The following is a 12,967-nucleotide window of genomic DNA, read 5'->3' on the forward strand; positions in this document are numbered from 1 at the left end:
TCCCAGTCCTTTCATTTTCTTGTCTATTTTGAGTATATAAATTACACTTTTAGCCTGTAAGCTAAATGCATAGATGTTGAAGGAGATCTCTAGCTGGCATACATTGACACTGAGTTACTGAAGCCAGTGAACTTATGGCAGATTTTGACCATCTCAACATCTTTTCTAATACCTGCAGTTCAAAGGTCCTGTGTGGGGGTAGTTTATATATAATTCAAGTGAACTTTCGCTATTAGTTTCTGTTCCTTCAGTACTTACTGACACTAGTCAATGTCCCCCAAAGAAATTCTCCTGTGATATTAAGTCAAATTCTGGAGGTTGACATAAAAAGGCAGACCTTTCATAGTTTCTTCAGCATTTAATTTAGGAGATTAAATCTTCCTGTATCCTTCCTTCACCTTACCTGATGAGCCTGAGATTGCATTTCATAAGGTTCACTTGGCCACATTATACTAAGATGAGATCTGTATTAAGTAATATTAAATACTTAATCTATGATTACAGGTATTTTTGGAAGCTGATACAACAGTACTCATGAATGAGGAAATGAGCTTTGACTAAATGAATGGTTTGACAGATGGTAGTTTGCTTAGAGCTCTTACTAACAGATGTTTGAATGAATGTTCTGCAAGACCTCTGTGTATTTTGTGTTTTAACATTTTACTAGCAAATAGCTATCACCTGGTGTATACTTGCTGTTTGGAAGTTCTTGATGTGGGAGCAGCTAATTTTTTTTCCTTGCCTTCCTCAGAGAAAAGAACCCAATACTTTATTGATTCCTGCATGTGGATAATAATGATAGAACTTAGAAAGCCTCTATGATCTGCATATTTTTACTGTAGTTGTGATTAGGTTTGTGAGATTCACAGGCACACAACTGACCATGCCGCTATTTTGGACTGCAAGTCCCCAAAATGTGATTCTGAGAACAAGAGATGGGATTTATAGCACAGGTGGGATGGGAGACACTTGTGTAAAAAATCAAATTACATTATAAATAAAAACAGACATTCTTCCCCTTCCAGAAACAATATTCTAATATATTTAGACTTCAAACAAACAAACAAGCAACCCCGAACAATTATTCTTAGTAATCACTAAATAAAGAACCAGCATGGCTTCTTGAACAGAAAAACTAGAATTTGGATTCTGTCAAACAAACATCCTAATCATTGTGCTGCCCAGTGCTTGTCTTACCCCACTGATTTTAACTATCTTAATGTAAACATCATATCCAAGAACACATCAGTACACTATTTAGTCCTCAGATGTGTTTTTGGTGAGTAATATGTAAGGGCAAAATTTAAAAGAAGACTCTTGTGCTCCATGGTCTGTGGATGAACATGGACATCACCCACTACTGGCTCTGCACACACCTTGCAGGCACTGGACATTTCCACTAGTTTCATGGGATGCCCAATCTATTGGTCCCTAATTAACCACTCTGATTTCTACTGTGGGAAAAGGCATGATAAGAAATTCTTTCTTGTGGCTCTAACTGGACTTGGTTGACCTAAAAATTCTAAACTATACAGGGAAAGTTTTATCCTGAATTTTCTGGGGTAGTTCTCTTTCCATCAAAAGTGACCTTTTTGATTAAGGGTCTCTAAAGGAAAGCTATTTAGTGAGAGTTCCTAGAAAAAACTGCTCAAAGTTCTAAAAAAGGAAAAAAAAGGATTATTTAAAACAGATGCACTGAGAACGTAAAAGTAAATAAATTCAATGTATTTTAATTTAGACTAGAATACTAATATATTCAAATTACCAATTAGAAATTGAGTGCCTTTTCCATCAAAGTGCTGCACCCTAAAATAAGGAATTTCATATTAATTTCACTTAGAGTTTCAGAAAGCCATTTACAGAAGAAATTATAAAGATTCTAGAATCAAAACTCTCTAGAGAGTTTTCTACTCTACCTTTTCCATTTTGAGATCACATTTGGCTTTTACAAATTGAGCTCTCCTGAAATATAGAACTAAAAAAATTAAATGAAAGCTGTAAAAGGTTTAATTATTTGAAGAGAAAAAAAAATCTGATGTTTTAAATGCAGTAAAAACTAGGGGGAAGAAGTGATTGAACCAACTTTACTTCCCTTTTTCTTGATTTCTAAACAAACTGAGCAGTCCTGTTGTTTTGTAAATGAATCATCCTCCTTCTCATAATCTCAAAATTAAAAATATTAAAAAATATTTTATTTAAAAGCCCATTGGTAACCATGCTGAGGTCTCTGAAGAAACAGTTTCTGTGTCTTTAATGAGGGAAAAAAAATAGCTTTTATATTTTCCTATTCAATAACTTGCATTTATACAAAACAGTCTCCTGCATCAGTTCAGGAGTTCAATTTTCTGGATATTCTTCAGGTGTAAGGTATGCCCACATCTGCTTCTGGTATCTGTGGGTTAATACTGATGTAAATAATTCCATTTCTAAAAGAACTCAAAGCATTTTAAAAAGAGCTGGTAGTCCCCTCTGCACCACTGAAACTTATTGCATGACCAGGAACATGGATCCTCTTCCCAATGACACCCGGGAGACCAGCAAAAGCTAAGGGGCCTCTTGTACTCAGCCTTGATATCTCAGTCATGATGGAACAGCAGCAATTGCATGGGAACCAGCAGGCTCTGATCTTTTACCCCCATTGAATAATTGACTGTCCACAGCCAGAACCAGAAAATAAAATTTCCTTGATCTTTTCCATAACAAAAACTCTCTGATCCCTCCTGCCTTGAAGCATCACATTTGCCAGTACTGTCAATGTTTGCCCCCTAATGTTTCCTCCTAGACTTCACTGAATGCCCAGATTTTTGCTGTCTAGCCTTAAATCTAAAGATTTTTTTATCCTATACTTCGTCTTTGTCTTTACCTGCCTTCTTACTTTCTCCCAAGGCTATCCCATACTTCTGATGTTGATATACTTAGGGGTCTGTGGTGCACTGACCACCTGTCCAAGCCCTTGCAGTGCTGTGGCAGGAGCTACTGGAGCTCTTCTGCAAACTCCTTCTCAAAACATGATGATATTTTATGGAAGGGAACACAGACATTACCAGGGGAAAAGGTGAGTTAGATATTGAATTGGGTCAGAAGAAGGAAGATGGTAAAGGCATGGATCTCTAGGTAAGAAATCACTAGAGAAGAGTAACATTTCCTGCTAGTGGGATTGCTTCAGTGATCAGCAGTTAATGTGGCCTTGCATATGGAGAGAGAGAACTTAAGTCACAACCCTGCCCATGGCCATCTCTATTCTAATCTACATTGTCTTGATAAAAAATATATGTCGATAGAAAATATAGATATGTACAAGGAAGGAGTAGAAAAGAAGTGGAATGGGAGTAAAAAGAGGCAGCATATTTTGTATCTATGTATGCAAAAGGACAAAAGGGAAAAGAGAAATCAGTGCTCTCTTAAAAAAAAAGAGCTTTGACAAAAAGATAAAAAAAAGAAACCCAACAAACCAAAAATTAAAAACCAAACAGAAAATAAAAACAACAACAAAAAAGAAACAAACCCCCCTTTTTATTGTAACAGGTAAAGTGTCTATTTTATTTATATCTCATAAAGAATTAATGAAAAAAATTGTGGGATATTTTTTTTAACATTAAATGTTACTGTCACCAACAGAGGGGTAAACTGTAGATGTGGGTGCTATTCTATCACAGCGAAACTATGAGGAGAAATAAAGGTCAGAAGGTCTTTAAAGCGAAATATGACTTACTCTGACTTTAATTTGCTTTCAAAAACATGGTCACTGACCCTTTAAATCACAAGCCAATTACAAGCATTGTAGTGCCATTACAAATTACATGCTGAGAGTGTGAATTTAGAATGGCAATTTTAATTTTCTGTTCATTGGGAGAATGTAGGAAAATGAAACTGCATACTAATTAGTTCATGTGTGTCAGACACCTGAAAGATTAGAGAAAAAACCTCTGCACTCATTACAAGTAAGTAATGCCAATGTGCATAGAAATAAAGAAATTAAACGATAAAGATTATTGATAATGATGGAATAGGGCAAAAGATAGCTACAGGCCTGCAAATACCAAGGGTCTGGGGGAGTTTCTCAATTAAACAGATTCTTTTAGAATTTATGTAGCATTAGAAAATGTTCGAGGGTAACAGTCAAATGCTTCAGGCTCACCGTGCAAAATATAAAACTACATTTCCTAAAAATGGAGTTTCTGGCTTTGTAACTTTCTACTTAATCTCTGCCAAACATTTACACTGTTTTTCAGGACCAACTACTTTGTCACTCAGACCAGCATGGAAAAGGTCCCTCACACTACGATATAAAAAGAAGCTGGTGATAAGATAAAGAAAGCAAAAAGTAATAGTATAGACTGTTAGAGGTAGCACTTTTCCTACAAGACCCAAAGGAAGGTAGCGAGAAACTTAGCACAAATCAAAGTGGCCTGACATTTTGTAACCTTCTACAAATGCTTAGGAAGTATCTCCATGGCCATTATGGAGGCTGTTGAATAATAACTTGTGGGATTTCTGCTTCTCCTCTTGGCTCAACAGAAACTCTTCACCCATGTAAGGGTCAGGCAATATCTGTCTTAGAGTGTATTTTGTTCTTGAAGAACAAGACAGTCCTCTGATGTAAAGGACTACTATGCAGTGCATAAAATGTGAATTTGTGGAGGTCTGAATCCAGGGGTTCTGCAGAAAAATAAAAAGAACTTCTTCTCTGCAAGTGCCATCTCCCTGACAAACTTAGATTTTTTGTTCCCAGGAGTCTGAAGTCTTCAGGAAAGGGGAAAGAAGTCTCTCAATATTTAAACTTTTTGAGCAGAAGAGTGTTCTTTGTTTTTACTCTGATCTAAAAAGGAAATTATTTTGCAAGTTTTCAGAAAATTATAGACCAAAATTTATTTTTAAAGAAAAATTAAATAGAAGGGAATTCTAGGTGCCTAGTATATCTTAATTATGTATCTAAATTAGCCTACAGAAAGTCCTACATACTGTGGCTGTCAAGATTATATGATAATCTGCATAGGATTGGCACTGACTAGATTAGGTCATTCACTCCAAAAAGGAAAAAAAAACCTGATACACATTTTCACCACTTATCCAACCTTCCTTCCAAGTAAGATCAAAGGCAAGACTTCCCTGAGAGAAAAATCCAAGGCAGATATAACTTTTTTGTTCTCATGAAACCCGACCTGGAGTACTGTGTCCAACACAAGAAAGAAATGGAGTTGGAGTGAGTCCAGAGGATGCCATGAAGATAATCAGGGGGCTGGAGCACCTCAGAAATGGAGACAAACTGAGGGGGTTGGGGGCTTCTCTGGAGAAGAGAAAGCTTCAGGGGGGTGTTAGAACACATTCCAGTACCTGAATGGCATACAGGAAAGCTGGAGAGAGAGTTTGTACATTGGCATGAAATGATCTGATGAGGGGTAATGGCTTTAACTGGAAGAGGGGAGATTTAGCTTAGACTTTAGGAAGCAGTTCTTCCCTACGATAGTGGTCATGGGCAACCCAGAGAAGCTGTGGCTGTCCTTCCCCTGGAAGTGTTCAAGGCCAGGTCAGATGGGGCTTGAAGCAACCTGGTCTAATGTGAGGTGCCCCTGCCTGTGCAGGGGGGTAGGAACTAGATGATGTTTAAGGTCTTTCACGACCCAGACCATTCCATGATTCTATGGTTCTATAAAGTAGTATCAGTAGAAGCCTGCACAACTGCCTTGCAGCTGCCTCCATGGTGGGTGGTGGCTTTGCCAAGTACAAACATGAAAGCAACTGAACATGATACATCCTCAGCAGTTTATCTCCTGATAAAGACACATCTAGGGGACCAACGTGAAAAGATTCTGATGTTTTTCTCTAGCTCACTGAATGAATCCCACGCTCTAAAGCAGCCCAAAAGGTACTGTACCACCGAGTTTTCATAATCCATTAAAGTTACATTAGCTTTCTCTTCCTTTGAAAATAATTCTGCTTAGTCCCGTAGCATTATTCTTTCCAATTCTTTTTTTTTCCAATGTGTAAAACTTACAGGCTTCTTAATCTTTCCAGTCTTTATGGGAGACAGCTGACTTAAGATACACTGAAGAGCCTTTGTGTTTTCACTGTGCAGTGAATAACAAACAGTAACAATGGCTTAATTTTTCAGAACTGACAATATCTAGCACTCTTACCACACCAGTTTCAGAAAACTTCATCAAACAGAGCTTTTCCTTGGCTTTCCAGAGAAGAAAAATGAACAGGTAATCCTGTGCACTTTTTTCACAAGCATCTGAGAAAAGCTTGGAAAACCCACAAATGGCAGTTGGTACAAAAACTTGAATATGAAAAAAATTATGCCATGTACAGGGAAGTAACTTCTTGAAGAGTGTGTCTGAGAAACACAAGGCACATATGGACGGTTCAACTCAGTTCTGGTAGAAAAATACTCAGGTACTATTCTTTGACAATTCTGTGGTGGGCTCACTGGGAGGGAAGAACCCTTTTCACAAATTGTCTATACTGATTAGCACAAAAGGTTTTCACATAAGTATTTAACATCACCATTATTAGCTAATAGCTATAGCCACCACATCTTAGTTCAATTCACATATCATGAAGACACCATAAATGTTAAGAGATACAACAACCACCAGATAATCATTATCTTCATTAAAACACAGCCACAGGACTTCATATTCACTCCTTCCTGTCTTTCACTGAAGTAATTTGCTGGATGCAGATAAATCCAGCCCACAAAGAAGTCAGTGCCATTTGAATCATTCTAGCAATAAGAGCCTTGGGTGGAAATGAAGAAGCAACGTGCATTTTCAGCACCATGGATGTGGTTGAACTAACAGCTATTTCAATCTTAATTAAAACAGTTCTTGTTACTTCCAGCATGATGCACATGATACTTAACCTGTGTGCCCAGAGCAGCTCAGCAGAGGACAAACTATTCCTGCAGGCTCTGGTACAGCCAAAATCCCATTAAATCACTGAAGAATGATGCCCAAGGAAGGTTACATATGTCAAAGTATCACCACCTTGACATACTGCTGTGAAATGCTACTAAGGACTTAACTAGTAAATATAACATATGTGGAAAATATTTTCCTTGAGAAGACTGTTTATAAATTTGATTCTGTGGCTTAGAGCCACAGTGGAACATATACACACTCTTTTTAAATAAAAAAAATTGTGCATTGGTATATTCAAGATTACTACTATTTTGCAACTAAACAGTCCCTTTTAGTCTACGCTACCCTTCTGATATTGAAGAAGACTCTAGCTGTTAGTTTAATACTTGTCTTCATCAGTTTCTTAAGTGACTCTGGCAATTGAATCAAGGAGATTTCTTTTCCTCCTCAGCTCCATCTGTTACCTGAATCCATGGCCATCTGTCATTTTCTGCAGCAGTCCAAGCGTTCACAAGACCCTTCTTATTAAGTCGTGCATAGTATGGATACCATTTCTGGAGTCCAAAAAGAGCTCGATGAGTGGATGATGCACTAATTTGTTGGTTTGACACAATTCCTCCTTCTATCCCTAGTGGGCCAGAACATCCTGTAAATGGAAACAAGAAAATAAATTAATGCAACTGAAATGATTACATCCTCTGGATCCCAAGTGGCTGTAATTACAAATAGACCCAAAATGTTGTGTCAAGTATGTTATTAGAAGAGGTTTAAAGCTCTAGAGTAGCATGTTCCTTTTGCAGAGACTGGGAAAAAAAAAAAAAAAAAAAAAAAAAGTACAAAAATGCTGAAAATGCTGTTCTCATTGCAAAATTAATAGATGAAACTTTAAATCTCTTTTAGTTCATTTAATATGAAGACATGAGTATGGGTTTTACAGATACAACAAAAGAAGATGATCTTTAGATTCACATGTAAAATAGTTGCTAAAAACAAATGTAAAGTTCTGTAAATGCTGGAAAGTGCTTTATTGCTGTTCTTAAAAGTTAGCACTTAGGTACATATTATTAGGCAGCTATGTTTTGAAATACAAAACTAGACACATGATTTGGATCAGTTACATTGAAAAATTGTTAAAAGTCTTATTCATTTAATCAGCAAACCACCAAGTATGGATTAACTGTAAAGTTCAGATGCTCATAGGCTTATGTCTGATAAACATCATGAATTTATTCACCTGAAATACTTGAGATGTAATCTTTTTTAAAGACAAGTTTTTTTTTTAAGCCACTCGATTTGGGTACAAGAACAAGAACATTCAGTTATTTTGAGCAATCCAAATAGAGAAAATTTTAAAACTCAGTGTATATAAATGATTGGCTGTCTACCAACTATTAAATGTCCCCAACCACTTTCAAGTAAATAAGAGTTTTTTTCTCAATTCAAATTTGATGCAGAGCATAAAGAGAGAGTTACTTCAAGAAAGTACTGTGGCAACTGATCTTGCTCAGGTGCCCCAAAGATCTGCTTTGTGAGTCGACTACACTTCAGCAATTCTGAACACAACAGGGTAGAGTAGATGTTTGCCTACACTTTAGGTCTTAGACGTCTGTCAGTCCTGCACATTAAACAATACCCAACTATGAATTCTGAAATGGTATGGCTATGAATTCCTTACATCATATGGGCAGAAAGTCACAAATAATTTAATTCCTCATTAATATAAAGGTACAGGGAAGAAAAAGTGACCAGTGCAATTTGGTCTTTCAACAGGAGGTAAGGCAGGGAGACAGTGCTGGGAGTCACTGGCAATTCAGTCCTTGGGTATTGTGTGTGACTTGTAATGAAGACCAATGCAAATTAAACTGCAGCTTTAAATTGATTATGGAACAAGTGTCTTAGACCAGCACATGCCCACATTCTGAGAAGATAAACTAAAACCCCCACACAGGTGGGGTTCTGATTGTGTTACTACTTAAATGTAAAACCAAAACAAAATAAACCAAACCAACTAGATTACTTTCCAACTGGTCAAACTTAAATCAGTGACTGACTTGCACCATATGAGGAGTTCATCCACATTTTTAACATTCCATGAAGCTAGAATTTGTAGTCCTAGTTCTACTTTTCTGTGTCAAGCATCACCCAGCAATAAAGGAGGTGCATGCAGTGCCTGACTCTTAATTCTGTTTATGCTTCACAATGTACAACAAAACACACCTCTCTCCTGCTGCTGTGCCAGGTGCATAGCAATGCCAGGAGGAAATTAATTCTTCATCACCAGCATAAGCAGGCACAATAAAGGATAAATGAAAAGAAAACAAAAAGCAAAACCCAAAAACCAAACCAAACCAAACAAAAAACCATAGCACATATTTTTTAAAAAGTAGATTTTTCATTAGATTATCATGTGCTACTTAAAACCTGAAAGAATCATTTAAATATTATCACTCTTTCTGAAAAAATTTCATTTTATCAGGGTAAATTCCTCTGGTGTATAATCTGCCACATCTGCTTGCATACCAGAGGTAAACTACTCTACTCGCCTATGAAAATTGCTTATTTAAAAAATTTTCATATATTTTCTTATTGAGATATCTCTGTCATTCCATAATGGGAAAGAGAGTGAACACAAATGTGTACATTTGTAACTCACAAATGCACATGTGCACACAGGGCTGATTTAGCTTGCCATGAAATTAGCCACTCGTAACAGCTGGTACGGATTGATAAGTAACAGCAGAAATGTAGAAAACACAAGAGTTTCTAAGAGGAGCTAAAAATGGAGGCATGAAGGCATGGCAGGTGTTATAATATGGAATATCCAGCTATATTCTGTATATGTATTCTCCTCTCATGACAAAGAGCACAGGGATCAGGACATTTGTCAGCCCTTCTAGCATTGTTCCGTGACCTAATGGTAAAAATCTTAATTTGAATATAGGGCCACAGCTGGATTAGGGTCAATTTTGAGTGGCGTCAAGAATAAGGGTATTTGGCTTTAGCAGATAATTTTCAAAAGAACATGTGGGATATCAAGTTTGCCGACATGGAGGTGTGAAAGTCCTCCATCTTTCCTTTGTTTTATTTTTTTATTATTATTTCTTTTCTTTTTCTTTTTTCCTTTTCACATCAGCCCTCTGTTCAAGGTGCAGAACTTTGTGGGATGTTTTGATTTGAAGGCATGTTGTTCTCACACTTAAGATGCATTAAATGGTATTTAAAATATGTCTGACTTCCTTATGAGAGAAAAGAGAATTGTCCTTTCCAAACTGAAGGCAGTTAAACTACCAAATACGTCAGTCAACTCTATTTTGTCATCTATGACCATATATGGTCAGAAGTGTTTACCTTCCTTAACTTTAGGAGGATTATTCCTGAAATCCGAAGCAAATCTCTACCTTCAGGGAATAGGTACTTGGTTGTACAAGCTTCTTATTCTAACTGGTGTTCCAGTCTTGATTTACCATATTTTTAAGTTTTTCCACTTGAATTAAACACAAAATTTACCACTCCTAAAAAATAAAATTACCATTTGAGAGACACTTTCTACTTCAGTGTTCAGTTCAGGCATAACAAATATGAGACTGAATACTAACATCTAAAAAGTGTTGTCCCTACAATGTAATATGTAGGTGCACACCACTAAGATATGTTTTTAGAGGACCATAAATTTCCAGCAACCGTTAAGATCTCAGTTCATATTCCTGAGGTGTGAAGCTTGCTGAAGAACTGCTTGAATATCCAAACCAAAAACTTGCAATGAATCCTACTCTGACCATAGCAGGGCTGATGAATTGAGCAATTTACTAGGCACAGGTCTGGCAGATGAGCCTTGTAGAAGGCCATTCAAGCCAATGCCTTCCTGATACTTAAGATACCTCCATTTGTATCATGAGGATTGGTGGTTTTTTTGAGCAGTTTTACCTTGAACATGACTACACTGAACTTTCCATTTCATAGCCAGTTTCACAGTCAATCTGTGTTTCAAGATCTATTGAAAATCCTTCAGTCCATTTCAATAATGCTAAGTACCTTTCTTAAATTACTAGAACATTTTGATGTCTTTGTTATTTATTAAATAGCCAGGATTTCAGTAGAGGTATTGCTATTCTGTGAGTAAGCACCTTCCACTGCCTATTTACCCACTCTTTTGTTCTTTATTTTAAATTAGACATCATTCTACAAGAAAACATTTCAGCTTATTTTCAGTTGAAAGGAAATAGTTGATCACAGTTTTGGACAGCAAACGGACTGCCCTTGCCACATGATCATAAATTTCTTCCAAATTCTCTGGAAAATTTGTGAGTCATGGTTTCTCCTTACAAAAGCTCTGATGGGGCTACCTGCTCTTTCAGTTCTAAAGAAATTTACTTTCCTTGAAAAATCTCAGATGAATAACATATATATGGTTCAATCAAAGATGTTATATCACTTTAGAGTGAGTTGCAGACTAGTTTCTGCATAAGATATTAATTCAATTTTAGAAGCAAACAATAGAATCAGAGAATCGTAGAATCATAGAATGGTTTGGGTTGGAAGGGACCTTAGAGATTATCTAGTTCCAAACCCACTGCATGGGCAGGGACATCTCCCACTAGACAAGGTTTCTCAAGGCTCCATCCAGCCCAGTCTTGAACACTTCCAGGGATGGGGCAGCCACAGCTGCTCTGGAGCCACCTGAGCCAGTGTCTCACCACCCTCACACTAAACAGTTCTTCTTAATGTCTAACTTAAATCTCCCCTCTTTAAGTTTGCAACTATTCCCCACTGTCCTATCGCCCTATGCCCTTGCAAAAATTCCCCTCCAGCTTCACTGTAGCAAATCCAGGTACTGGAAGGCTGCTTATAAGGACCCCCCCAAAGCCTTTCTCCAGTATGAACAATCCAAATTATCTCAACATGTCTCCACAGGAGAGGTGGTCCAGTCCTCTGATCTCCTTTGTGTCCTCCTCTGGACTCACTCCAACAGCACCATGTCTGTCCTGGGTTGGGGTATCCATGACTGGGGTCTCACAGGAGTAAATCACCCCTGTCAGCCTGCTGGCCACTCTTCTTTTGATGCAGCCCAAGACACAGTTGTCATTCTGGGCTGCAAGTACACATGGACCAACACACCCAGGTACTTCTTAGGACTCTTCTCAATCTATTCTTCACCCAGCCTATATTTATGTTTGGGATTGCCTCAACTCAGGTGAAGAACTTTGCACTTGGACTTGTTACACTTCATGAAGTTCGCACAGGCCCACCTCTCAAAAGACTGTCAAGGTCCCCCCTGAATGGGGACACTTTCTCTTCAAGGTGTGAAATGAACCACACATCTTGGTGTCATCAGCAAACGTGCTGAGGGTGCACTTGATCCCAGTGTCCATGCCACTGACAAAGCTGTTAAACAGCACCAGTCCCAGTACTGACCCTGAGGAACAGCACTGGTCATCTATCAAATCCCTGTCTGCCCAATTTAGATACAAGGATCTCATGAGGGACAGTGCCAAATTCTTCGCACAAGTCCAGATAGATGACCACAGTTGCTCTTCCCTTATCCACAGACTCTAGAACCCCATAATAAAAGCAAAATTCTGATGTTCTTGGCCACAAATACTTTCTTTCATGTTAAGTTATCAATTATTTCTTTCAGTACTTAAGGGCTGTGATGTGCCATTGACTGCTAAGAATGAGGGAAACAAGCAAATGCAGCTTTTGGATCTTGTTTGTCTTTTACATAAAACTGAGATACACTATTTTACAGAACAAGTGCAAGCTGTATTATGTCTTGTTGTTATACATCTGCTTCTATTAAATCCACAGTTCATCATGACAGCTTGGGTAACTGCAGTCTCCAAGGGAGTAATAGCATCACCACAGTGACTGTATAATTCATCTGGTCAACGTCAGTCATTAAATAGGAAACCATTTTTATTAGTGAATGTTGACACCCTGGAGTATGACAATCAGCTTGATGCAAGAATGTAAAAAAAATAAACCCGCAATAAAAAAGCTGCTCGACAGGTTCGTGATATGGATTCACAAAGAATGTTTTCTCATCTAGAGCTGTTATCTTTTGTGTAATTAAATTGCAAAATATCAGCTCAGACAATATTGTTTTA

The 12,967-nt window shown here is 37.6% G+C and overlaps 1 protein-coding gene across 1 annotated transcript in view; it reads right to left on the bottom strand.

The window, feature by feature from the left end:
- The window catches only part of EDIL3 (EGF like repeats and discoidin domains 3), a 227,730-nt gene that overhangs the window by 46,374 nt on the left and 168,389 nt on the right, over positions 1–12,967 (bottom strand). The window contains exon 6 of the mRNA XM_030467107.1: positions 7,328–7,509. Coding sequence (XP_030322967.1) covers positions 7,328–7,509 — 182 coding nt within the window. The remainder of the gene's footprint in view (positions 1–7,327; positions 7,510–12,967) is intronic.

The sequence above is a fragment of the Calypte anna genome, chromosome Z (genome assembly GCF_003957555.1).
Source record: "Calypte anna isolate BGI_N300 chromosome Z, bCalAnn1_v1.p, whole genome shotgun sequence".
Lineage (NCBI taxonomy): Eukaryota > Metazoa > Chordata > Aves > Apodiformes > Trochilidae > Calypte > Calypte anna.